Source organism: Trichechus manatus, unplaced genomic scaffold (assembly GCF_000243295.1).
Source record: "Trichechus manatus latirostris isolate Lorelei unplaced genomic scaffold, TriManLat1.0 scaffold00128, whole genome shotgun sequence".
NCBI lineage: Eukaryota > Metazoa > Chordata > Mammalia > Sirenia > Trichechidae > Trichechus > Trichechus manatus.
The window spans coordinates 4,949,999-4,974,717 of NW_004444064.1; the positions used below are offsets into that span (position 1 = coordinate 4,949,999).

General features: G+C 55.8%; 2 protein-coding genes across 2 annotated transcripts in view; both read right to left on the reverse strand.

Moving 5' to 3' along the window:
- Nucleotides 1–9,883, reverse strand: part of GATD3 (glutamine amidotransferase class 1 domain containing 3) — a 14,389-nt gene extending 4,506 nt beyond the window's left edge. The window contains exons 1-6 of the mRNA XM_023739109.1: nt 9,703–9,883; nt 9,507–9,559; nt 7,142–7,255; nt 5,984–6,103; nt 1,344–1,436; nt 38–243 (exon numbers count right to left, since the gene is read on the reverse strand). Of these exons, the coding sequence (XP_023594877.1) occupies nt 38–243; nt 1,344–1,436; nt 5,984–6,103; nt 7,142–7,255; nt 9,507–9,559; nt 9,703–9,864 (748 nt within the window). The 5' untranslated portion in view covers nt 9,865–9,883. The remainder of the gene's footprint in view (nt 1–37; nt 244–1,343; nt 1,437–5,983; nt 6,104–7,141; nt 7,256–9,506; nt 9,560–9,702) is intronic.
- Nucleotides 9,884–13,378: 3,495 nt separating this feature from the next.
- The window catches only part of PWP2 (PWP2 small subunit processome component), a 22,399-nt gene continuing 11,058 nt past the window's right edge, over nt 13,379–24,719 (reverse strand). Inside the window, exons 5-15 of the mRNA XM_023739110.1 lie at nt 24,240–24,388; nt 23,894–24,041; nt 23,499–23,649; nt 22,169–22,349; nt 21,731–21,878; nt 21,305–21,413; nt 20,519–20,584; nt 18,987–19,205; nt 18,710–18,860; nt 18,511–18,585; nt 13,379–13,938 (exon numbers count right to left, since the gene is read on the reverse strand). Coding sequence (XP_023594878.1) covers nt 13,761–13,938; nt 18,511–18,585; nt 18,710–18,860; nt 18,987–19,205; nt 20,519–20,584; nt 21,305–21,413; nt 21,731–21,878; nt 22,169–22,349; nt 23,499–23,649; nt 23,894–24,041; nt 24,240–24,388 — 1,575 coding nt within the window. The 3' untranslated portion in view covers nt 13,379–13,760. The remainder of the gene's footprint in view (nt 13,939–18,510; nt 18,586–18,709; nt 18,861–18,986; nt 19,206–20,518; nt 20,585–21,304; nt 21,414–21,730; nt 21,879–22,168; nt 22,350–23,498; nt 23,650–23,893; nt 24,042–24,239; nt 24,389–24,719) is intronic.

Genomic DNA, 24,719 nt, shown 5'->3' on the forward strand with positions numbered 1-24,719 from the left:
CGGCAGCGGGCTCAGGTGAGGGTGTGCCTCCCCGCACCCGCTCCGGTGGGCCCCCGGGCGGCAGCGGGCTCAGGTGAGGGTGTGCCCCCACGCGCAGGCGCAGTGTCCAGCAAGAGGGCGGGTGACCTGCTGTTGTCGCGTCTGGTCATGCTTTGACTCAGCCAGGAAAGTAGCCCCACACGGGTCTCCTCTGAGAGCAGCAGCGCCAAGGGAGGGGTTGGGGACGCGGCACCCTTGCCCAGACTGTGGGTGGCCACTGCAGGACCTGGGCCCGCTGCCTCCTTCCTGGGCACTCTCCGCACTGACTCTCAGATTGGCTCTGTGTCTGGGGACATGGTGTGAGGTGCCGCCCAGTGCTGATGGGCCCTAGGCCAGGGCACTGGAGGCTGATGCTGTCCATGCAGCCTCAGGGACCGCAGGATGGCGCTGGGCACTGAGCCAGCCACGCCTGGGCCACAGGGCAGGGTCGCGAGAGATGACTTCAGGGTTTATGAAGATGGGATTCTACTGTGGCCTTGCTCCTTCTCGGCCTGTCATCGAACAACTGTCAGGTGGTACAGTCGGGAGTGGCCTGAGGCCAGCCGAGTAATAACTGCTGCTGTGTGTGGGCAGCACCCTGCTTGTGAAAGGGTTTCTCCAGGCCAGGGAGGGAGCGCCAAGGCCCCCCGAGGCACCACGGACAGCTTAGTTCTGAGACAGCAGCACCACGAGACCTACTTCCGAGGCCCAGGTTACAATCGGCACATGACCCTGCCTGCTGGCTCCGTGAACCACGAGGCAGCTCAGATGCGGGCAAGTCTGCCTTAGTCTGGCGTGTGACCACCTCACGTGGGTGGGCGACCGGTGCGTGGTCCCCGTGGGCGAGGCGGTGGCCTGGAATGGTGTGTGCTGGTGAATGTCCTGGGAACAAGCGAGTGTGGAACACTGGGGGTCGGGGCCTGCAGCACAGGGCTTCTGACCAAGTCAGGGTGAGGGGGGCAGCAGTCAGGGAGGGCAGTGGTCAAAGGTCAGGGTAAAGAAGGGGCTGACTGGTGATACCGTGGGACGCTGGCAGGGCTGCAGACTGCCTGTGGGGTGGTGGGGGGCACCCCTGGCTCCTTCCTGAAAGTCACCCGACAGGACAGTGATGTGCACAGGGAGAATTTTCCAGGCTGGAAACACCTCAGTCAAAGTGAGAAGATAGGTGGGGGGTTCGAGACCACACAGCCCAGAGCGACGGCTCCACCTGAGCACCACAGGCCAGTGGTCCTCAGGCCACATCCTCCCTCCACTGCCGGCCGGCCAAACAGCCTGGGGGCCCCACGTGGACACCCAGACCCCACCAGACCCCAGGGCGCACGCACCCGATGGGCTTCCCAGCGCTGTGGAACTCCTTCAGCACACGCTCCACATCTCTGTTGACTTTGCAGTCCTTCCCGTCCACGGCAAACGTGCTCCTGCCACGAGAAGAGCCTTCCTCAGAGAGCGCCATACCCGTCCATCCACTCGGGGCGCTGCCAGCCCCACCTCCCACCAACCTGAGAGAAAACCCTTGTCAGAAAGCACCACGCCTGTCCATCCACTTGGGGCACTGCCAGCCCACCTCCCACCGACCTGAGAGAAAACCCTTCTCAGAGCATCACACCTAGTCCATCCACTCGGGGCGCTGCTACCCCACCTCCCACGGACCTGAGAGAAAACCCTTCTCACAGAGCACCACACCCATCCATCCACTCGGGGTGCTGCTACCCCACCTCCCACTAACCTGAGAGAAAACCCTTCTCACAGAGCCACGCCACCCTGTCCCTCTACACATGAAGCTCCCAGCCCCACCTCCCACAGATCTTACATACACCATTACTCACAAGAGTCTGACATAAGTGAATACGTAATACATGTTTACATGTGTATAGACGGAATTTTTTACAGAAAAGCATAGAAAACACGGCACAGGAGGGAGGGTCAAGGGTGGGGAAGGGATGGTGGCCAGAGCCAGCCAGAGGCCACAGGGACTCGGTCTGTCCTGCCCCCACACCAAGGCAATGCTTGACACGTGCACACGGAAAGTCAAGAAACAGCACGACACGCCAGAAAGCACAAAAACGAGTTTCATAAAAAGGCACGTAAATGGCCTATAAACGTAACGAAACATATCTGACCTCGCTAACAATTAAAGAAACGCCACATTAAAACAAAACACCCTCTTCTTCACCGCCAGCGTGGCTGACGGTTGACAAGGTGCCGAGGGTGCAGAGAAAGCCTCCTCACCCCGCACTGGCCCACCGCTCGTGGGGCACAAACTGGGGCAATCTCTCTGGAAGGGAGCTCAGTAATATCTTTCAGAACTCACAGTACCCACACCTTTCTGCCAACAACTCCACTGTCAGAGCGTCATGCTATCCTATTTATTTACTCCACTCCTTGATCTAGACTATCTATGACAGCATCGTTGGTAACTGCAAAGGACTGGGGAACCTTCTGGGAGGTGGGCGTCTGTTATGACCGGCCGTGGCTTCGCAGGGTGCACGCTCGTCCCAACTATCACACAGGCCACTTTACGTATGCATGTGGCAATCACACCTCCCTCAGCTATTAAAAACCAACAAACCAAAAGGAAGACTGGATGGGAGCCCACCAACAGGGTAGCAATTAAATAATTTCTGGTACAGCACTCCGTTGGAATAGACGCAGCTGCTAAAAAATTAGAAACAATGCCCACGCTATATTTTAAGGAACAAATACCGTTACGGACTTGTATCCCCTAAAACGTTACGCAAAAATCCTAAGCCCTGGACCTGTGACTGTGACCCTGTTTGGAAACAGGCTTTTCTTATGTTAATGAGGTTATACTGGAATGGGGTGAGTCCTAAACCTACTCCCTCCTGAGTGAGGTCTTATAAAAAGAGCAGAACAGACCCAGACACACGGGGAGACAGAGGTCACGTGGCACGATGGACAGAACCATCTAGGAGCTCAGGGATGCCAAGAATTGCCGGCAGACACCAGAAACTAGGAGAGAGACCACCGAAGGAATCGACACAGCCGAGACGCTGATTCAGGCTTTCAGCCCCTAGAACCGCTAGACAATAATGTTTGGTCTTTGAAGCCCCCGACCTGCGGTAGCTGTTACAGCAGCACTAAGCGACTAAGACACACACACACAGTACAGAACAGCAAGTCAAGGATGCGACCATTTGGTGACGTCTGTAACCCACCCATATACACAGAATCTCTCTGAAATACACCCAAGAAACTGGTTGAACAGCGGCCAGGCGGGGAGTCTGAGGGTCAGCAGTGCGAGAAGGAACTGCCACAGTAACCCTGTCACCACGTGGACCACCACAGAACCACACGCGAACACCCCAACAACTGCCACCCAGAGGAGACCACTGGTCTGGGGGGTCTCGTGAGTTCAGCAGGCGCCTGGCCCATCAAGGGCTGCCTTTCTTCTGGAAAGTTCCCCTAGGATGGGCCAGCAAACCAGGAAGACGGAGCTCCCCCAGGTGGGACTATGAACTCAGACGCACACACGCGTGGATCCCGAGACCAGCTGGTTCATCAGACGCTGGGACGCCGTTCATCAAAACAAATCACCTCAACTCGCCTCTATCTGTGCTTTTATACAGACCAGAGATAAGCCGTCAGCCATGCTGGGGAGACCCGGCCCCTAACCGAGCCTCAGCCTCCCCTTCCGCACACCAGGGAGGTGCAGACAGTCAGAGGTAAGGCCGAGGATCAGCGAATTCCACTCCTGTTCCCAAGTCAGAAGCCCTGGGCATGGAACCTGCCCTTCTCAGAAGTAAGAATCAGCTGATGCAGGCACTCTCTGCCCGTCTCCCACCCAGGAATCCGTGAAGATGACATGAGCAAGTGACTGAAAAAACATCAAGTGTGATTTGCTAAGGCAGTTTCCCTTTCAGCGCTGGCCCCGGGGAGAGGGTCTGGGCGCAGCGTGAGGCAGCTCCCCGGGTAGAGAGAGGCAAGAACACTGACGGTGGAGCCGGGAAAAGAGAGGGTCCAAACCTGAACGGAGGCATCCATTCCCAGCCCTGCAGGCAGGCGGCACTCATGGCTCCAGAGTGAGAAAGGGATGGGATCAGTGCCGTCACGCTTTAGAAGGCTTAGCCATGTCTTCCCCTAGCTCTGGGTGCAGGACACCCAGAGCAGAGCAGGCAGACAGCCAGCCAGGAGGTCACTGTGCTACTGCAGGTGGAGGAGTAAAAGGCAACCTGCCAACAGGCCCAAGCGAGAGATCACGGACTGGAGTGGACCTGGATAGACGACGTGAACGGCTCACAGTATGCTGGTTTAAATGTTAACACAACATCCAGAGGCACAGGTCAAGCACGCAGCTAGAATGGGGCTCAGAGAATGGCTGAGGCTTGAGGTCGAGATATGGGAGTTGTCGGAACTGGCACGACAGCTGAAGCTGCAGGCAGAGATGAAATCCCTGGGAGCACAAGGGGGTCCCACAGAGGAGAGAGGAAGACCCAGTGAAGGAGAACAGCCAGCAGATCTGAGAAGATGGTGCTGAGGCCAGGACACCAGGGGGCTCCCAGCATCAAAAACGAAGAGGGATCAAGAGGGGGACCGCGTTTAGGACGAGGAGGTTATGAGGGACCTTTAAAGACAATGTGAGAAACACAGCAATGAAAGAACCAACTGTGAGGTGAGAGGGTCTGAGGAGGGTGAGGAGGGGACGCAGGGATGGAAAAGAAAACGGGAAAGACGAGGGGAAGGAGGACAGAAGCCAGGAGGGGAGGCGCCCATAATCGAGGCTGCAAATTCCCAGGCCCCAAAAGCAGCCTGGTGGTTGGGTAAAAAGCAGCCTGGTGGATGGGCAAAAAGCCAGGAGGATTCGCTGCTTCTACAGAGTAGGGAGTTGTAGCCAAGCATTTCACTGGATGTGTCTCCTATTATCAAAGACCTGCCCAGAGGAAAAATACATCCAGAAACGCCTGGTCCAGAGCCCACTCTGGGACAGAGGTCTTACCCTCGATGCGGGGGCGCTCAGCCTGAGGTCTCACCCTCGATGCGGGGGCGCTCGGCCTGAGGTCTTACCCTCGATGCGGGGGTGCTCGGCCTGAGGTCTTACCCTCGATGCGGGGGTGCTCGGCCTGAGGTCTTACCCTCGATGTGGGGCGCTCGGCCTGGGGTCTTGCCCTCGATATGGGGCGCTCGGCCTGGGGTCTTGCCCACGATGCGGGGCGCTCGGCCTGGGCCCTGCCTCACCACCTGCTGCCCCCTCACCCGGGTCATCACCACGCTGCAGCACACAGTCAGACTGCGACCTTCCGACACGTGGGCTTCTTCACACCTTTCCACACTGTGACGGCTGAGGCTAACGCTCTCTGAGACGCTGCAGAACGCCACTAAAAAGCCCGTCACTGGAGAGTGGCCCTTGGCTCCCTCAGGCTGGGACTGCACCTGGACAGCGAAGCCACACGAACTCTGTTTTCATGAGACACAGATGAGAAATCAGAGCCCTAAAGGGGATCTGAAACCTGGAGAACGTCACAGCGAGATGCGCTGCCACGTCCCAGGCTCACGTCCCAGCGGTTGTGGCCACAGGCCAGAGAGCAAACCGGAAGGGATGAAGGCCTCCCTCCCTCCTTCCAGGGAACGTCTGTCAGAAAAAGTCAACAGGAAGAGGAACTTTCTGTGCGCAAGACTCCACAGAAGAACCAACGTTTTCAAGGAACAAACACGCTGAGGTGGTTGTGACGTGCTGCAGGGTGTTCAGTGACGACAGGGCCCACACCCTGTGACCCTGTCAATTACCAAACGTGCTCTGTGAGTACAGCCATCAGAGACTCAGCAGAAAGTGGGAAACACCCATGCCCTGTGGAAATGCTAGCAAGGCCCCAAACCTAACAGTGGTCCCTTCGTTAACAGCAGGGACACACGCTGTTCGGCCTCTAAAGCCCCCTCAGGTCATCACTGTTTCTATATCTATCGCGCCTCATGAAAAGTGGCAGAGAACCCCAAAGGTTGAAATACACACAGGTTTTTGGCCGCTCCGAACCCTCCAGGGAAGATGGCAGCATCGTGGTCAGCTGCACGGAGCTGGGCCAGGTCAACGATCTTGCCACGTGCAATCCTTGCCGATTCTATCAGAACGTTCCTGGGAGGAGCAAAGAGTAGCGTGATAGAAAGGTTCAGGGCACAGACAGGAGGCGGGAGAAGGCGGTAGCGGAGTCGAGAGCCCCTGTCCTCACAGAAGAGCAAGAGACACATTCTATATGAAAGCCTCAGCTTGGAGGGGGAGTGTTCACACCTGCGGGGACTTGTGTCTAAAGCAGCGTTCAAGGTCGCTGCCAGGAAAAGCAGTGCACTCACTATAAGCTCAAACGTTTCCTGGAATTCTCTCAGAACTGCATTCCAGGACCTACAGCAAATCACTCTGAACCTCCCTGCCTCTGCCAGGGCCCAGGTAGGAAAACCTAAATACTCCAAGGGTTTAAAGCAGACACAGCGCAGGGAATCGGTTACACAGCTGATGGGAAGGTTAAAAGGCTTATGACGCGCGTTGAGTGAAGCAACTCAAAGACTAGCAACCGCAGGAAGCTACCACCACCCTGGGCTCGTGGGGCAAAGGGGGCAGGCCTGGCTTTTAACTAGCAAGGAGGGTGCTAACCAGCAAAACTGCAGCCACAGAAGAGACAAAGCTTCGGTTCCTTCCTTCCGCCACCACCTCCCCAGTCTGAGCCCAGCTGCAAGGCACTGACATTGGTGCCTGGGACACGCAGCCTGCAGCCCTCGGCAGGACAGGCTTTCAGGGAACGCGGGGCAGGGCTGCCCACGCCTCAGTGACAGAGACACTCTGGGAAGGGGCGGAAAGGCCCACGGAGCCAACACCGATGGAGGGCGGCAGCCAGGCCGGGCAGTGCGGCCCTGGTCAGAGGAAGGTGTGGACGGCTGCACGCCGTGGGAGGCAACCAACTCAACCTCTCATCGTTCAGGAAGTGCCAGAAAATGAGAAATCTCTGCACTGCCACGTCAGCTGCTCTGAGGCCCCATGGGAATGCAAAGATCTGCCCTAGGCTCCAGATCCACCCGACGAGCAGCTGCCCCCAGCACAGGCTGCGCCCTGGATCTCAGCTTCTCAACATATCTCCATCCCGCCCGCTCATCACGTCCACGGACAGGAGGGATGACTCACCTGGTATCTCCCTCAGAAGGCTGCCCCTTGGTGTGGTCAACCACGTGCATCTGTGGCGTGTCCGGGGCGAAGATCTGAACATCAGCGCCCCCACGGCTCAGGTGGACCAGGATCCTGCAGAGGGATCAAAAACGTGATTTTAGAAAATGTCCAGCCCAGAACTGTTCCGTTATTTATTTCCCAAGACATGATTTCAGCTAAGCGCCAGTACAAATTCCCAAGGTACATTAATAGCCAGTTTGCTCTGCACAAAGCTGTGGGTGCCTTGCCAGCAACCCAAATACCCATCGTTCCTGTCCACTACCACCCTGTGGTTAGGGCAGAATCACGTGCTTGGAGTAACGAACACAAAGGAAAAATGTCAGCATCCAGAGGGCGCTGCAGAGATCATCAGTCCCAACGTCTCACTTCACAAACCGGAGCACAGGGGTTGGGTGATGAAGCCGGTATCACGGCAGGATGTGATTCCAGTCCCCAGGCTGCTGGTGAGTGCTCTCCGTTCACCAGGGCCAGCCTGACCTCCCACAGGCCAACCCCCTACAGGCCTCCAGAGGCGAGCACTCTACAGTGAGCACTCCGTGGGTGAGGAGGCAGCGGCTGCAGCCTGGACAACCAAACGCAACACAGTTCGGTGGATTCTCACCTTCTGTGTGGGAAACTCTGCTCACTTCCCGGCCAATGCACCTCATGCGCAGCCACCACCTGTCAGTGGAGGTTTGCGTGTTGCTATGATGCTGAACAGGTTTCAGTGGCATTTCCAGGCTAAGAGAGACCAGGAAGAAAGGCCTGGCCTTCTACTTCCAAAAAAAACCAGCCAATGAAAGCCCTATGGATCACAACAATCCAAACCACAACCCATCACGGGGATGGCACAGGACTGGGTAACATTTTACTTCTCTGTGCATGGGGTTGTCATGAGTTGGGGGCCAACCTGTGGCAGCTAACAAGCGTAGCAGGCTCAGTGACCAGTCTTCCCCAACTTCTCCATGGGGCAGGGTGGGAGGGACACGGACACGGAGACCTGCATGAGCAGGCCAGGAAGGAGTCCCCACCACCATGGGCACAGAAGTCACTAGTGATGACAACAGCTAACACTTATTAACTGCTGGCTCTGTGTCAAGCATGGTCCCAAATACCAATGCGTGACCACTCACTACCCCCTACCGATGCTATGACTGTGCCCCTTTCTCAGATGAGGAGACTGAGCCACGGGGGTGGAGGAGATTGCTGAGACTCCACGTTAGTACTAGGCAGTTAGGTTCTAGCGCGGGTAGCCGGGTTCCAGTACACGGCACCCCCCAGGCACTGCAGGTGTTCCTTTGCCCATGTCAAGCCATGCCCTGCCTCTGCCACTTCTTCTCCCCCACTCCCAAGCCCATCAGGCAACTCACCCTGGCCCTTGGCCGCCTACCAGCTCCGTTCAGTGCTGTCTAGTGTCAACACCAGCACACGTGGGTGATACCCTGATGGGGGACAGGTACCATTACTGTGCAGAGCCACCAGCCTGAGGCTCCTCAGGGTAGATGCGGGAGCTTCCTGGGCGGGAAGTACACTCTCACCACAGGGGTCATTCCCTAAAGGACACCTAACTCTCGTGTCTCCAATTTACTCTGAACCACCTGGGGAACACGGTGAGCTGGCCACTAGGACAACCTACTGAACCTGCGCACAGTCACTTTTTAAAATAAAATCAAAAGTCAAACGCAAACTATTGAGCTGAGCGGTTACATAAATTACGATCTGTCTACAACCTAAAATGTAATGCAACCGTTAAAAACCACACTGTAAGTATTTAATGGCAGGGGAGTGCGTCCAGATACAACAGGGAAAGAAACGTTACCAAGTGCACACTCAGTGTAACCCCGTCGTGTGTAAAACATGTACTGAAAAACACCAGGAAAACATCCGTGGTCATCTGTGGGTGAGCAACTGTTGCTGCTGTTAGTTGTCACGAAGCCCATCCGAACTCACGGCGACCCCAGTGTGCAGAGAAGTTTACTCCACAGGGTTTTCAAGGTTATGACCCTTCGGAAATAGATCCCCAGGCCTTTCTTCTAAGGCGCCTCTGGGTGGGTTCGAACCACCAACCTTTCCATCCAGGAGGTGCATCGCTACCCTTTACACCACGCAGGGACTACTTGGGTGACAGATTACAGATGATATGTTTTAAATTTCCTTTTCGTCCTCCTGCTGTGCACAGGTGATTTTTTAAAACTGTGCGTTCTCTATTTCGCAGGTTGACTAGCTCTCTAATGAGAAAGAGTATTAATAATGCAAACTTCCTCTAAATGACGAGTTCCACAAGGAAAAAAGACACTCCCCAAGGACTGAGGCGGGAACAAGGGTTCTGTCGCTAAGGGCTTACGCTGAGGCCTCGTGGATCTCGGTCCCGTCGTAGACGCCGCATCCGGACAGAACCTGGGCAGAGAAGGGCGGCGTCACGCGGGGCCCGACCTCCGGCGGCGGGGCGCGCGCTCTCGTCCTCCCGCCTCCTCCCCGCGGACCCCGCCCGCGTCCGGCGACCTTCGCTGGACGCCCGCCCGCCGAGGCCGTCCACTCACCACCGCGACCCTGGCTCCCGGGCGCGGCGCGGAGCAGTGGAGGGCCGCGCGCGGGAAGAGGGCCTGCCTGCTAGGGGGCAGCAGCCGCAGGCGGCTGGGGAGCGGCGCGAGCACGGAGGCCGCCGCCAGCCTTGGCGCCACCAGGACTCTAAGGGCAGCCATCGCAGAGCCAGGCACAGATAGGTAGAGAAGCAGCGCAACAGTAGGCGTGACCGCGCCTGCGCAGCGTCGCCGGGGTGGAGCTCCAGGGCCTGTCCCCGTCCCGCCTCCGAGAGCGCGTCGGTGGGCAGGGCCACGTCTGCGCAGAGTCCCCGGCGTGGAGTTCCTGGCCCGCCCCCGGGAACGCCTCGGGAGGCGGGGCCGCGCCTGCGCAGTCTCAGGGATCTCTCCGGCCCGCCTCCGCGAGCGCGTCTGTGGGCGGGGCCGCGCCTGCGCAGAGTCTCCGTGTGGGTGTTCACGCAGGCTTGCAAACCCGACTCCGTGGTGGGGATGCTGGGTGCTGACCGTGGCTCATTCCTTCCCGGTCTCCAGCGCCGGCTACGCGCCCTGGCCCCTCGGTGACCTTGAGCTGCCTAGGTGCGAGGGCGGGCAGGAAGCCGCCAAGCCCCGGGCGCACGTCCCCCTCCACCTGTGTGAGCCGCTGTCACCCACCCGGACAGTCCGGAGGCCGGGGGCTCTGGGTACTCTTTTCAGCGCCCCCTGGTGCGGGCCTCGCTGCCCGGACGGCTGGGGAGTGCCCCCCTCCCCCCAGGACATAGGCTCTTTAAAAATAATCACAGCAAATTCCAAACGCAGACAGAGTAAAATGAGCCCCGCGAGCCGGTCACCCAGCTTCAACAGCTGCCCCTCAAGGCTAGTCCTGATGCCCCACGTCCAGCCCACTCCATCCCGGAACTGCCATTCCTTTAACCAAATCCTCTTCCCCTTCTAGTTCTAAAACAGGGTTTCTCAACGGGCGTTGTGGACATTTGGGGCCAAGTTATCCTCCGTCGTGGGGGCATCCTGTGCACCGTAGGGTGCTGAGCATCGTCTTGGCCTCTACCCAGTAGATGCCAGTAGCTCACCCATCGCCAAGATGTGACAACCAAAACCGTCTCAGACATTGCCAGATATCCCCTGGGAGGTGGGGTGGGGGACGCAAAATGGTAGCTGAGATCACTCATCTGAAAGGTAAAGGCTGCTTGTCTTAGTTATCCATTGCGTCTTTAACAGAAATACGAGTAGCTTTAACAAATTTGTCAGTTAATAGGAGGCTGAAGTCCAAATTCAGGGTGCTAGTTCTAGGGCAAGGCTTTCTCTCTCGGCTCTGGAGGAAGGTCCTTACCGCTGAGCTTCTGCTCATGGGTGATCTTCATGTGGCTTGGCATCTCTCTTCCCCCCTCCACTCACTCATTTGCTTAATCTCTTTTATTTCAAGAGATTGATTTAAAACACATCCTACACTCATCCTGCCTCATTAACATAACAAAGACGACCCATTCCCAAATGGGATTATAACCACAGGAATAGAGGTTAGGATTTACAACACATATTTTTGGGGGACACAGTTCAATCCATAACACTCCTTAAAATAATCTAACTTCAATCACTACCATGCTTAATATTTAGATTCTCATGTTTACATGTCAAATTCTCATAATGTCCATTTTTGTTCTTCGTTTGTTTCAATCACGATCAAACTGTAATTGGTTTCAAACGTCCCTCTCTGAATTTCCATTTGAGGACAGCTCCTGTGCCTTTGGGTGCCCCCTCTGGCTTTTGCTGACTTCATCCCTGTGATGTAGCTGAGATACTCCTCTGTCCCCTTGGGCCAACAATGTCCATGGGTGACAGGTGTTCTTTTATCAGGAGCCACTGATGCTGAGGGTGTAGATCTGCTAAACCAACGCAAAATGGCGGTATTCTTACTCCACCATTCCTTCAGGGCCCAGCTGGAATTCTCCCACTATCCAAGAGTCCGTTCATCTAGGAACAGGATAAATGCTTGACACTTTCCCTTTATTTACCGACTTTCAAACTAATAACAACACTGGTTTACCACCATCCCAACAGTAACCACTGTAATTTTTTAGTATCATTGTGAATTCATGGATTTAGACTTTTGATGTTGTTTTAATCCAACACAGTTGCTTTCCTTATCGATACTCAAGTTGTCCATCTTTAAGACTTACTGTTGATTTCTGCAAGGAGTGAGCAGGAAGCTGGAACAATGAATGTGGGGGTATTATAGATGTTAAAACCCAAGATAAGCCTGGGGCATGTCGCTGTCCTTGTCCCTGCTCTTGTCCGCCATTCCTGTGGAGCACAGCTCTTAACCCTTTCCCTGCTGGACACTGCCATGGAGCATCCAGGACCCTCAGCTCCTGGGGAACCAGCTGGCTTCCCCCTTCTCAGCTCCAAATCCTGAATGGCACCTGGGGACTGAGATGTGATTATGGGGACAGCGGTAAAAACTACGAACTCTCCTCTAGGTGTTTAGGAAGGAAAATGATCTACAACTTTGGGATTTACTTGGGATGCAAACAATAATCACCTGCAATATACCTGTGAATTAACCTGTTAAGAACCGTTAGAAGAGAAAATACAGTTTTTGTTTTAAGGCGGAGGGGTGGAAGCAACGTAGTTTGGGGCTTTGGGGCAGTTCAGTGGGGAGAGGAGGGAAGGCCCAGGATAACGCTATCTACACCAGGGGCCCCTCAGAGGCAGGATGACACCACACAGCTCTCACCCACAGCCCGCTCTGGGTCTCCTGCTCAGGGTGCCCCAGGTGCCCCCTGTGGACAGGCAACCACCCCATCAGGGTTCAGACAGGGAGGGATCCATCCAGAGTCATCATTCTATTTAGTTTCTGGGCTCAAATACCAAGGGAAACTCGCCCTCAGTTCACTGGAGGCCCAGCCTCATCATCCAAGGTCAAGTGTCCCTGCTATTGTGGGGAACTGGTAAACCACGGGAAGGCCTCAGACCTCCCTTCTGAAACCCAGGCCAACCGGCCCCCTTGCTCCTTCTAGTACAGGCAGGACGCTTTGGATGTCCCAGGACACGTTCAATAGCGCACACTGCTCCCCTGGGGATGTGTGTGGATTCTGGGTTTCCAGACATCACCTGTGGGTCTACTGAAACAAGGCATCCCAGGCACCGGGAATCTGGTTCAAACACAGTCACGGACAGTCTCTGGAGGCAGAGATCCTGCCTTGGCACCAAGCTCTGCAGGCTTTGTGCACACACATCAGAGGCAGAGGCAGGGCAGTGACAGGGCTGGGCCTGGTGCCAGCCCACATACCGAGGACACCGGCCCCAGGTCCGCCTGGTCCCTGACTCTAAGGCCTGCCTTTGCTGAACTCTGGGAACCAGCAGGAGGGAGACGCTGGTCCAAGCCACCCCCAGTGACCCCTCCAGAGTACACCATAGGGAGAAGGGGGCCTCTGGCCAGCCTGAGGCCACGTCCCCTCTCCACGTTGCCCAGGACAGTGTGCCCCCACCCCATGTCACCTGGGGCTATGTTCCTCTCTGTTCCAGGTGGGATGCCGTGATGGCTCGGGGGAGGGCTTCACTGCTGCCCTGCTCACCCACTCCCCTGGTGCCACCCTCTGTCACCTCTGTGTTAGGAGGCACAGGTGGGGGGGTCATGATCATCCTGTAGCTCCTCACACCCAGGACAGAGTCAGAAACGTGTTTAATTTAGCTTAGACTTAATCCATCTTCACATTCAGAACGCCCCACTGTCTTCATCACTCAATTCATCATCAAAAGTATATAAACAGCCCTCATACGCAGTCTGCATCCAGGAATGGGACACATGGACCTATGTGAAGGCACTGTTTCAACGGCAGAAGTTTCAACGTTTACTTGAGGCTCAATCCCCTGGGTCAGGTGCTGCCTGAGACGGGCTGGAGGTCGGCCGCTCCCCTGGCTGCTTGCGTGCGCTGGCTCCTTTAGAGGAAAGCAAGTCTCCTGCACCGACGTCCCAGGTCTCTGAGCCTCGGGCAGGCTGAGCAGTCACAGCCGCCCACACCTTGGGCATGTCTGATGGTCCTGGCACCGCAGCCGCGGGACCTCTATGACAGCATCTCTCCTTCCTCCTCTTCTGTCCCCGCAAGCAGGCGCAGGCTGTCCTCGTCATCGGTGGATGCAGCAGCCTCCTCCTCACTGCCTGGCGGCTCCGCGGGCCGCTTCACACCCCTCTGCTTGGACACGGCCAGAGCATATCGCATGTTGTAGCAGTTCCAGTCACAGCTGTCAGAGACATGGGAATCGCCACATCAGTAAAGCAACCAGCAGAATGTTTACTCCACCCGGAGCCCAAGCCCACTCTACACCCCCACCTCCAAGTGCCTGAGTCCGACCAGCCATGACTGACGTCCCAGGAAAGATCCCACTCACACCCATGCCTGATAACTCAGCAAAATAGGAATAGAAGGGAAATTCCTTGATATAACAAACAGCCAACATCATTCTAAACGGAGAGACTGAACACATTCCCCTTGAGAATGGGAACCAGACAAGGATGCCCCCATCACCACTCTTATTCAACACTATGCTAGAGGTCCTAACCAGTGCAATAAGGCAAGAAAAAGAAAGGGCTTCCAAATTGATAAAGAAGAAGTAAAAGTATCCCTATTTGCAAATGATATGATCTTATACACAGAAAACCCCAAAAAATCTACAAACTACTGGAAGTAACAGAAGATCTCAGCAAAGTATCTGGATACAAGATAAACATACAAAAATCAGTTGGATTCCTCTACACCAACAAGAAAACTTTGAAAAGGAAATCACCAAATCAGTACCATTTACAATAGCCCCCAAGAATATAAAACACTTGCGAATAAATCTAACCAGAGATGTAAAAGACCTATACAAAGAAAACTACAAAACACTACTAAAAGAGACCTCCCTAAGTGGAAAAACATACCATCCTCATGGATAGGAAGATGCAACATTGTGAAAATGTCAATTCTACCCAAGGCAATCTACAGATACAATGCAATCTAGATCCAAATTCCAGAGACATTTTTTAACAGGATAGAGAAACAAATCACCAACTTCATATGGAAAGGGAACAAGCCCAGGATAAGTAAAGCATTACTGAAGAAGAGCAAAGTGGGACGCCTTGCACTACCTGATTTTAGAACCTATTATACTGCCACGGTAGTCAAAACAGCCTGGTACTGGTACAACAACAGATACACAGACCAATGGAACAGAATTGAGAATCCAGACATAAATTCATCCACCTATGAGCAGCTGATATTTGACAAAGGTCCAAAGTCTGTTAAGTGGGGAAAAGACAGTCTCTTTAACAAACGGTGCTGGCGTAACTGGATATCCACCTGCAAAAAAATGAAACAGGGCCCATACCTCACACCATACACAACAACTAACTCAAAATGGATCAAAGACCTAAATATAAAATCTAAAACGATAAAAGATCACGGAAGAAAAAATAGGGACAGTGCTAAACCCAAAACCAAACCCAATGCCATAGAGTTGATTCTGACTCATAGTGACCCTACAGGACAGAGCAGAAATTCCCTATAGGGTTTCCAAAGAGCGACAGGTGGATTTGAACAGCCGACCTTTTGGTTAGCAGCCGTAGCTCTTAACCACTGCACCACCAGGGCTGCAAATATAAAATCTAAAATGATATAAAGATCATGGAAGAAAAAATAGGGACAATGCTAGGGGCCCCAATACATGGCATAAAGAGTATACAAACCATAATTAACCATGCACAAACACCAGAAGAGAAACTAGGTAACTGGCAGCACCTACACATCAAACACTTATGCTCATCAAAAGGCTTCACCGGAAGAGTAAAAAGAGAACCTACAGACTGCGAAAAAACTTTTGGCTATGACATATCCAATAAGGGTCTAATCTCTAAAATCTACAAGATACTGCAATACCTCAACAACGAAAAGACAAATAATCCAATTAAAAAATGGGAAAAGATATGAACAAACATTTCACAAAAGAAGACATTCAGGAGGTTAACAGATACATGGGGAAATGCTCAGGATCATTAGCCATTAGAGAAATGAAAATCAAAACTACAGTGAGATACCATCTTACCCCAACAAGGTTGGCACTAATCCAAAAAACACAAAATAACAAATGTTGGAGAAGTTGTGGAGAAACTGGAACTCTTATGCACTGCTGGTGGGAATGTAAAATGGTACAACCACTTTGGAAAACGATTTGGCGCTTCCTTAAAAAGCTAGAAACAGAAGTACTGTAGGATCCAGCAATCCCACTCCTAGGAATATACTCGAGAGAAATAAGAGTCGTCACAGGAACAGACACATACACACCCATGTTCACTGCAGCACTATTCACAATAGCAAAAAAATGGAAACAACCTAAATACCCATCAACAAATGAATGGATAAACAAATTACGGTACATACACACAATGGAATGCTACGCAACAATAAAGAACAATGATGAATCCGCAAAACATCTCACAACATGGATGAATTTGGAGGGCATTATGCTGAGTAAAATTAGTCACAAAAGGACACACATTGTACAAGACCACTATTATAAGAACTCAAGAAAAGATTTAAACACAGAAAAAAGCATTCTTCGATGGTTACAAGGGAGAGGAGAGAGGGGGGAAGAAATCACTCGCTAGATAGTAGACATGGATCAGCTTCAGTGAAGGGAAGGATAACACACAATACTGAGGAAGTCAGCACAACTGGACCAAAGCAAAAGCTAAGAAGTTTCCTGGACATATCCAAACACTTTGAAGGACAGAGTAGCTGGGGCTGGGGGCCATACTTTCAGGGGACATCCAAGTCAAATGGCATAACAAAGATTATTAAGAAAATGTTCTATATCTCACTTCGGTGAGTGGCATCTGAGGTCTTAAAGGACTAAAGGACCACATGAATCAGAGACTCCACCAGCTTGAGACCAGAAGAACTAGATGGTGCCCAGCTACCAACAGTGACCGCCCTAACAGGGAATACAACAGAGAGTCCTGGACAGAGCAGGAGAAAAATGTAGAATGAACTCAAATTCACGTAAAAAGAGCAGACTTAACGGTCTAACAGAGACTGAAGGAGCCCCTGAACTATGGCCCCCAGACGCACTGTTAACCCAGAACTGAAACCATTCCCAAAGCCCACTCTTCAGACAAAGATCAAAAACAGGGCTATAAAACAAGAAATACACGTGAGGAACGTACTTCTTAGTTCAGTCAGATATGTGAGACCAAATGGGCAGCTCCTGTCTGGAGGCAGGATGAGAAGGCAGGAAGGGACAGGAACTGGTTGAATGGACACAGGGAACCCGAGGTGGAAAAGGAGAGTGTGCTGTCACATTGTGGGGATTGCAACTAATGTCACAAAACAATATGTATATGAATTTTTATACAAGAAATTAATTTGACCCAGAAAGCATGGCCCCTGGTCTCTCCATCACCCCAGAACTAAAACAATTTCTGAGGCCAACTCTTCAGACAGGGATTGGACTGGACTGTGGGACATAAAGTGATACTCGTGAAGAATGTGCCTCTTAGACAAGTAGATATAAGACACCAAAGGGGTGGCTTCTGTCCAGAGGCTAGAGGGGAAGGCAGAGAAAGTAAGAAGCTGGTTGAATGTTCATGGGGAACCAGGGGCGGAGGGGAGGAGTGTGCTGTCGCAGAATGGGGTGAGCAGTTGGGGTCTCATAACAATGTATGTTAAAAAAATTCTGTATGGGAGACTAACTTGAAATGTAAACTTCATTTAATGACATCAATTAAAAAAAAAAGGAAAAAAAAAAGAAACTAATTTGAGCTGTAACCTCTCACCTAAAGCATAATAAAAACAGATATCACTCACATTAGCACCCAAAATATCCATTGTCAAGGAGCAGGTCTAACAGGAGCCACACAAGACATCCCCTGGTGCAAACAATCCTAGCACCCTGTAGGAGGGCAGGGGCGCCCACACCAAGGGGGGCTCAGAGCTGAAGAGATGCCAGTTCTCCCCGGGCAAAGCGCAGACTGACACGGCCCCAGTCTCACCCCAGCCTCCCACGGGGAAAACCCAGAGCCGTGTGAAGAAAAGGCACGATGAGGGAGTGTGTGTACTGGACAGACAGTGAGCCAGGAGTGAGGACAGACAGCAGGACCCACGGGTTTGGCACTGGAGCAGGGGACAGGCCATGCAGTACTGGGGAAGGGACAGTGGGGACAGTCTAGAACTTGGGGGGATCGGGCCCTGCCCCTCACCCCGCATGAGTGATGGGAGCCTCAGGCCAAGGGCCAGACCCTGCAGCATCTGAACACAGCCCTGCACACCCTGGGACAGGAAGTGCACTAACCATCCCGAAGACGATGATGATGACAGGCACCACTCAGAGCACCCGCGTCATCATCCCCTTCTCCTCTGGGAAACTGAAGCACAGAGCAGCCACACCCCTAGGAGAGCGCGAGGCCCCCATGCCCATCCCGCCCGCGCGCTGATGTGCGGGTACAGAGAAGGTTCTGCAGGGTCCGAGAGCCCGACGGCCATGCCACGGCACCACGGGACACCACAGCACAGCGTCACTCTGCACTCTGCTCCAAGTGGGTGGCACTCTCTACCACCAGGTCCACCTGCAGCTGGTACACCTGAGTCCTAGCAAGGGGAACCTGGCCAGTCTCATCCACCCTTGTTGCACCCACACTGCCCCTCCTGCCCCAGGTCACGGCCGGCATGGGACGCCTCTGCCCCACCCACCCCGCCAGCACCCACACTGCCCCTTCTGCCCCAGGTCACGGCCGGCGTGGGACGCCTCCGCTCCACCCACCCTGCCGCCCAGGACACGTACAGCTTGGAGAGATCGTTGAGGTGCCGCTGGATGCTCTTCTGTAGGAACTGCACGGCTGGCAGCAACATCCCCGCCCTGCAGAGGACGACAATGCTGCCTTACTCCACATGCTGCAAGGACCCACCCCGTTCTGTCTGTCCGCACAGCTCCCACGGAGCAGCGGGGAAGGACAGAGCCTCCGGCTGAGCAGGGCTCTCACCTGGACTTCAGCTTCTGTCCATGCTGCATGAGCAGCTGCCGCGTCCACAAGAGGTAGAACTCCAGGTGGCGAGACACTTCGAAGGAGGTGGCGAGAAACTCCAGGACCTTCTCCACGTACAGCTCAGGCAGCGAGGAGCTGACAACCTCGACTGCAGGAGGAAGAGATGAAAAAAGCCCAAATTAGACAGGACGATGATGCCGCATCCCTCTCTCTGCTCGTAGAGCGCACGGGACGCAGACAGGCGAGGGACCGCCGCCCCTCCTCCCGTGCTCACCCTCGTCCTGGGGCACCGACTCCAGCGCCTCCTGCACCAGCGCCTGCTCGTTGAGCCGGAAGGCCATCAGGATGGCCCTCGTGAAGTCCCTCTGGCGCAGCGCGGCGCGAATCCGGCTGGGTGTGATGCTGGTGTCCAGCTCGAATGGGTCGAAGGTCATGCGGGCGTCAAGGGAGTAGATGAGCAACCCCTCGGTGGTGGTGGCTGCCCAGCAGCGCCCTGGGAACAGGCGGGAAGCTGGCTTTCTAAAAACTCCTTCACTGTTTGCCCATTTTTTAAAGAAAAGGTATTGAATACTGCTGTGGTTTGAATTACGTCCCCCAAACATATGCGTTGTAAATCCCAGCCTCTGTGACTGTGGTTATAATCCCTTCTGGGAATGGGTTATCTTTATGTTAATGACGCAAGATTAGCGTAGGGCGTATTTTGAGTCAATCTCTTCTGAGATATAAAAGAGATTAAACAAGCCAGCAGAGGAGAGCTGGGGTAAGACAAATGCCAAGCCACAGGGAGATCTCCAAGGAACCAGGAAGCAAAAGCTGGAGAGACAAGGACCTTCCTCCAGAGCGAACAGGGAAAGCCCTCCCCTAAAGCTGGTGCTGAATTGGGACTTCTGGCCTCCTGAACTGTGAGAAGATAAACTGCTGTCTGTTAAAGCCGCCCCCTGTGGTATTTCTGTAACAGCAGCACGAGATGACTGAGACAATACCAGGCACAAAAGGAAGCCCAGGAACAGCTCCCTGCCGCCCACCCTCAGCACCCAGCTCCTCTTTGGAAGGGACTGGTCTTATCACTTTTGTAGGTCTTTCTCCAGAGCTGTTTTATGCGTGTGAGCGAATACCTAGGTACATGCATTCTTTTCTCCGTCTACACCAGGGTCAGAGAATAAATATTTTTGGCCTTGTGGTGGGACGGTGTCTTTTGCAACCACTCAACTCTGGCCTTGTGCCTCAAAAGCTACCACAGACAAAACACGGAGGGGCAGAGCTATCTTAGAGAATAGGTGGTGGGCCAATAGCCCTGACAGAGACGACGGTGGTCCCCACGCGCCCCCTGCTGAGAAGCCTCACGGCTCCCCATCTGTGGACGGCACACGCCGTGGGCTGGGGGCCGAGTCCCTTCCCCTCAGACTTCTCAAAGCACTGTCTGCCTGGACACAGACGTGACGGGGAGGAGTGCGCGTTCTGCCTCCTGGCAGTCGAGGGCGGGGCAGGGCAGGGAGAGACGACTTCACGCAGACAGGCGAGGAGGTGGCCCCTGCCAACGGCCCTGTGTGGGCAGCCTCAGGAAGAGCAGTTGGCGCCGGTAATCGTGCACCGACCGTCCAGGAGCACAGACGCCTGGGAACAGAGCCTTGGCGCCGCACGTGTCCTTACAGACAGGGACAGGCAGCCACAGCAGCTCAGAGCCATCTCGTTCTTACCTGCGGCTGACCCCACGACCACAGGCAGACAGACAGCCATCGTCCCCCCAGACCCCGTGGATCCAAGCCCCGCCCCTTCCACTGTGGACAACCTGCTCTCGGGGCTCACCTGTTGGGGAGAAGCGGAGCGAAGTCACTCTGATCTCAGGTTTAAAGTGCCGAGAGCTCATGTCACCTGGGGGAAGAACCGACGACAGTTACTGGCAGCCTACTCCCCTTCCCAGGGGGCTGCCTGGAGGGGGCTCTGCAGAAGAGGTGCAGTCGCCCTCCGTCCTCTGCCCCAACCTGGCACCAAGACAAGGCAGGGAGCGGCCTTTCCCATCCCGTGCAGACGCTGCCTGGGCGTCTGGGCCAGGGCCTCGGGCTTGTCACGCTGCCGCCCCTGTGTTGTAAATTCAAACCACACGGGAGGTAAACCGAAAAGTAAGCCTACTTTCAACCCTGCACCAGCCGCCCGGGCCCTTCCTGGAGGCCACCATGACTAACGTTCTCTCTCGGGGGATCTCAACCCGGGCGGGACTGACATCTGGGGCCGGCTAGTTCTCTGTTGTGGGCGGCCATCCTGTGCACTGCAGAATGTTCAGCACGCCTCCTGATCTCTGCCCACCCCATGCCAAGAGTGCCGGCGGGGTCCTGACGGGGCCGAGGCACGCAGGCTGCAGTGGGGACTCGCAGGGCGGGCTTCTGGGGCCTGAGGGAGGCGACAGCGCCGGCCCCCGGCCACCACCACTGACCTAGCATCTGGCCAAACGTCACTGTGTGGTCAGAGCACCTCAACTTTGTAAACCCGTGGCCCCCACCACGAGCAGAACCACGGTCACCCAGGAAAGGCACACCCCCGCTGCGGCTCCACCCCCGGGGGTGGGCCATGGGGACACGGGAGAGCCCCGCTCACCTTTCCTTACGCCCGGTAGCGGTATCACGACCCCGTCCTCCTCCCCGGCATCTTGATCAATCAGCGCCAGGTTGCCAAACTCTGTCATTTTCCTCCGGTTCAAAAATTCCTGGGACAGCCAAAGCCAGGCCCGTCTCACCTCTGATGTGTGGGCTCAAGAAAGGGGCCACGGACCCCACCACCTCGCACCATCTCCTCCCCCTTCACATGCCCTCAGCGCCCAGCAGACCCCTTTAGGCCTGTCACGGCGGATCCTCCCAAAAGCCGCAGCAGGGGACGCAGCCCCACCCGACCCGCAGCACCAGCCCTTCCACCCACACGACAGACGACAGCTAAGCTTGGCTCCGCACAGCGGGTGGCTGTGGGGAAGCCCCCCACCCACGTGGGGTCTGCTCTGACTGTGGTGGCCCAGCCGCCCCGACACACCTCCATGGCATCCAGAGACAGGTTACAGGAGATCTCAAACTTCCTTACGAGGATCTGCTCCTTGACGTGATAGATGCAGACAAACTTGGACAGGCCTCCCACCAGAATGTTCTGGCCGTCCGCGGAGTAGCACAGGGTGGTGAAGGACCTGGAGGGCACACAGGTGAGAGACCCTGCCCAGTGACGCTGATCTGCGGGCTCTTCAGAACCCACCTCTGGGAAGCAGAGAGGATGCTAGACCAGGTATTCCAGCACACATGTCCCCTCACTAACTCTCCGAGGCTGACTGCCTGAACCTCACTCCACGAGACTGTTAACCACCATGACCCGCACTGGTTCCCTCGCCAGGCTCCTGTTCTCGGAGTTCACGAGACTCATGAGCCGACAGGACACGCCCTCAGCCCCCACCCGACCCACGGCCCCCAGGGGAGCACTCACTTCCCCTTGGCTGAGTGCTTGGCCGTGATCTTGTCCAGCTCCTTCCTGCCCGCTCGGAGGTCGTGCCGGCCCTCGATGGAACCCGTCTGCACCGCGTTTTCAGGGTCCCAGAAGGTGATCTGCGAGTTCAGCGTGGCCACAGCCAGCTCCGCACCATCAGGGCGGAAAGTCACGGCCAGGGCTAAAGAGAGGAGAGACTCAGGCGGAGGAAGCTCCTTGCTCACAGACCCGGCCGAGGCCCCCCGCGTCCTCCCATCTCCACCCCAGGTACTACTGAGTAACCTCCAGTCCACGAGATGCTCCTCCTAGGAGCAGCTCCAGACTAGGGCCATGGAGGACAGTCCCAACAGCGTGACCGCGCAGGAGCTGGGCTGGCCTTTGCAGGGGCGTGGGGGTTGGGAGGGCGAGCTGGCCTGGCCTTAGGACATGTGTGGGGTGGGGAGGGCGAGCTGGTCTGGCCTTGGCGGGGGGGCATTGGGGTGGGCAGGGCGAGCTGGCAGGGAGGTCCGCGCTGCACCTGAGCAGGGAAGGGTGTGGGGCCAGCAGGGGGCAGACCACCCCAGAGCACCCTCACCACCCAGGTCGGCACGCTTCTCCATGAAGCCTATGCGGTAAATGGTCTAGGGTTTGCGGGCCTCACGGTCTCTGCCACGACCACCTAACTCTGCCAGGGTAGCGTGAACACAGCCGCACGTACCATACGTACCATACGCGATGGCCATGGCCGTGCCCCAATAAAACTTTATTCACAAACCCAAGTAGCAGGCCAGGTTTGCTGGCAGGTGCTGTGTTCCACGCCCTGGACTAGTCCTGGGCTGACGGGACGCCTGAAGACAGGCCCCGGGAAAAGCGGGCAGAGCAGCCGGCCCCCAGGCAGCCCCCAGGCAGCCTCATCCCCGGCCCCTCACTCACAGCCACTTGGTCCTACCAATGGGTCCTCCCAAGGACAGCGCTGGATGCTTACTGGGGACAGTGGTTAAAGCCCAAAGGCCACTCCAGGAGCAGCAGAAAACAGCTGCACCCACAGAGAAGCCGCCTGGGCCCCGTCGGAGCTCTGAACCACGAGCGGAGGCTGGCCTCTCTCCTTGGCTGGCTCCACTCCATCACGGGCCTAGTAGGCTGGGACCCCCGACAGTTCCTTCAGCACCCACAACCTGATGAAGTGACACTGGGCTGAACCCCCAACTAGCTCTCACCCCTAACACTGCCAGCGCTAGATCTGGGATCATTCCTGCCAGGCCTCCAGGCAGAGGGGCAAGGGAAGAGCACTGCCTGCCCTAAGGACCGAAACAGACTTTGGCCTCGCGAGCCTGGCCCCAGGAAGGCTCACCATCGGAGGTCAGGGCCAGCGTCTCCTTGGTCCGCCAGCTGTCAAACATGTCCCACAGGCGTACTGTCTTGTCCCAGGAAGCGCTGGCCAGCACGGACTTGGCCGGGTTAAAGCTCAGACCACTGATGGGCCCCTCGTGGCCAGACAAAACCTACAGAGGCATAAAGGGAGACGAGGTAAGGGGGACGGGGGAGAAACTGACTCGGGCCTCCGGACTGCTCCTGAGTGTCTGCCCCACACACCGCACCCACGGGCTCCCTGGCATCTGGGACCGGGTGAGCTCAGTTGTTCTGGGGAGCAGAAGGGGGCAAGCAGTGAGTCAGGAACCGCACACAAGTGCCCTGTGACCGTTGTGGGGACCCACAGAGCCACAGGTCAGGGTGCCCCGCACGTACGTCTAGAAGCCGGCCAGTCTGCATGGACCAGATGAAGACCTCGAAGGAGTCCTGGGCACCAGCAGAGACAATCTCACCGCTGCCGTCCACGGCCACACAGGAGAACTGCGTGGGGCGTGGCGACGTGAAGGTGCGGAAGTTGCGGTACCTGTCGGGAGAGGGAACCGCGGGCCCGGGTCACGACTGGCGTCACCAGCACCCCGTGCACGCCAAGGGGGAGGGCAACGGCATCACCCCACACTCGTTCAATATCCTCATTTCAGACAAGACTGGACCCCACACACTCCCAAACCCGTCCACGGGAGGCGGCCCCATCCTCTGCCAACCTCCAGAGCAAAGACATCACCTGTGAAGGTCGAAGGCACGCACAGTCCCATCCATGGATGAAGTCACAATGACGTAGCCTGTGGAAGTGAAGGTCACACCGGTGACCCCACTCGAGTGCTCCGTGAAGGTGATGAAGCAGAAGCCACTGAGCGTGTTCCACACCTTGACCTGGCGCAGGTGGCATGAGATGCGGGGTGGCTACACAGCCCTGTGCAAGCCCCCCCCCGACGCGGACAAGGACAGGGTCCCAAGGAGGGAGCACCCCACTCTGCTTCCAGGCCTTCTGACCCGCAGCCAGGCTTCCCATGCTGACCCCTGACCCCCAGCCAGGCTCTCCCCATGCTGACCCCTGACCCCTAACCAGGCCCTCCCTGTGTTGACCCCTGACCCCCAGCCACGCTCTCCCCATGCTGAGCCCCGACCCCCAGCCACGCTCTCCCCATGCTGACCCCCGACCCCCAGCCAGGCCATCTCTGTGTTGACCCCTGACCCCCAGCCA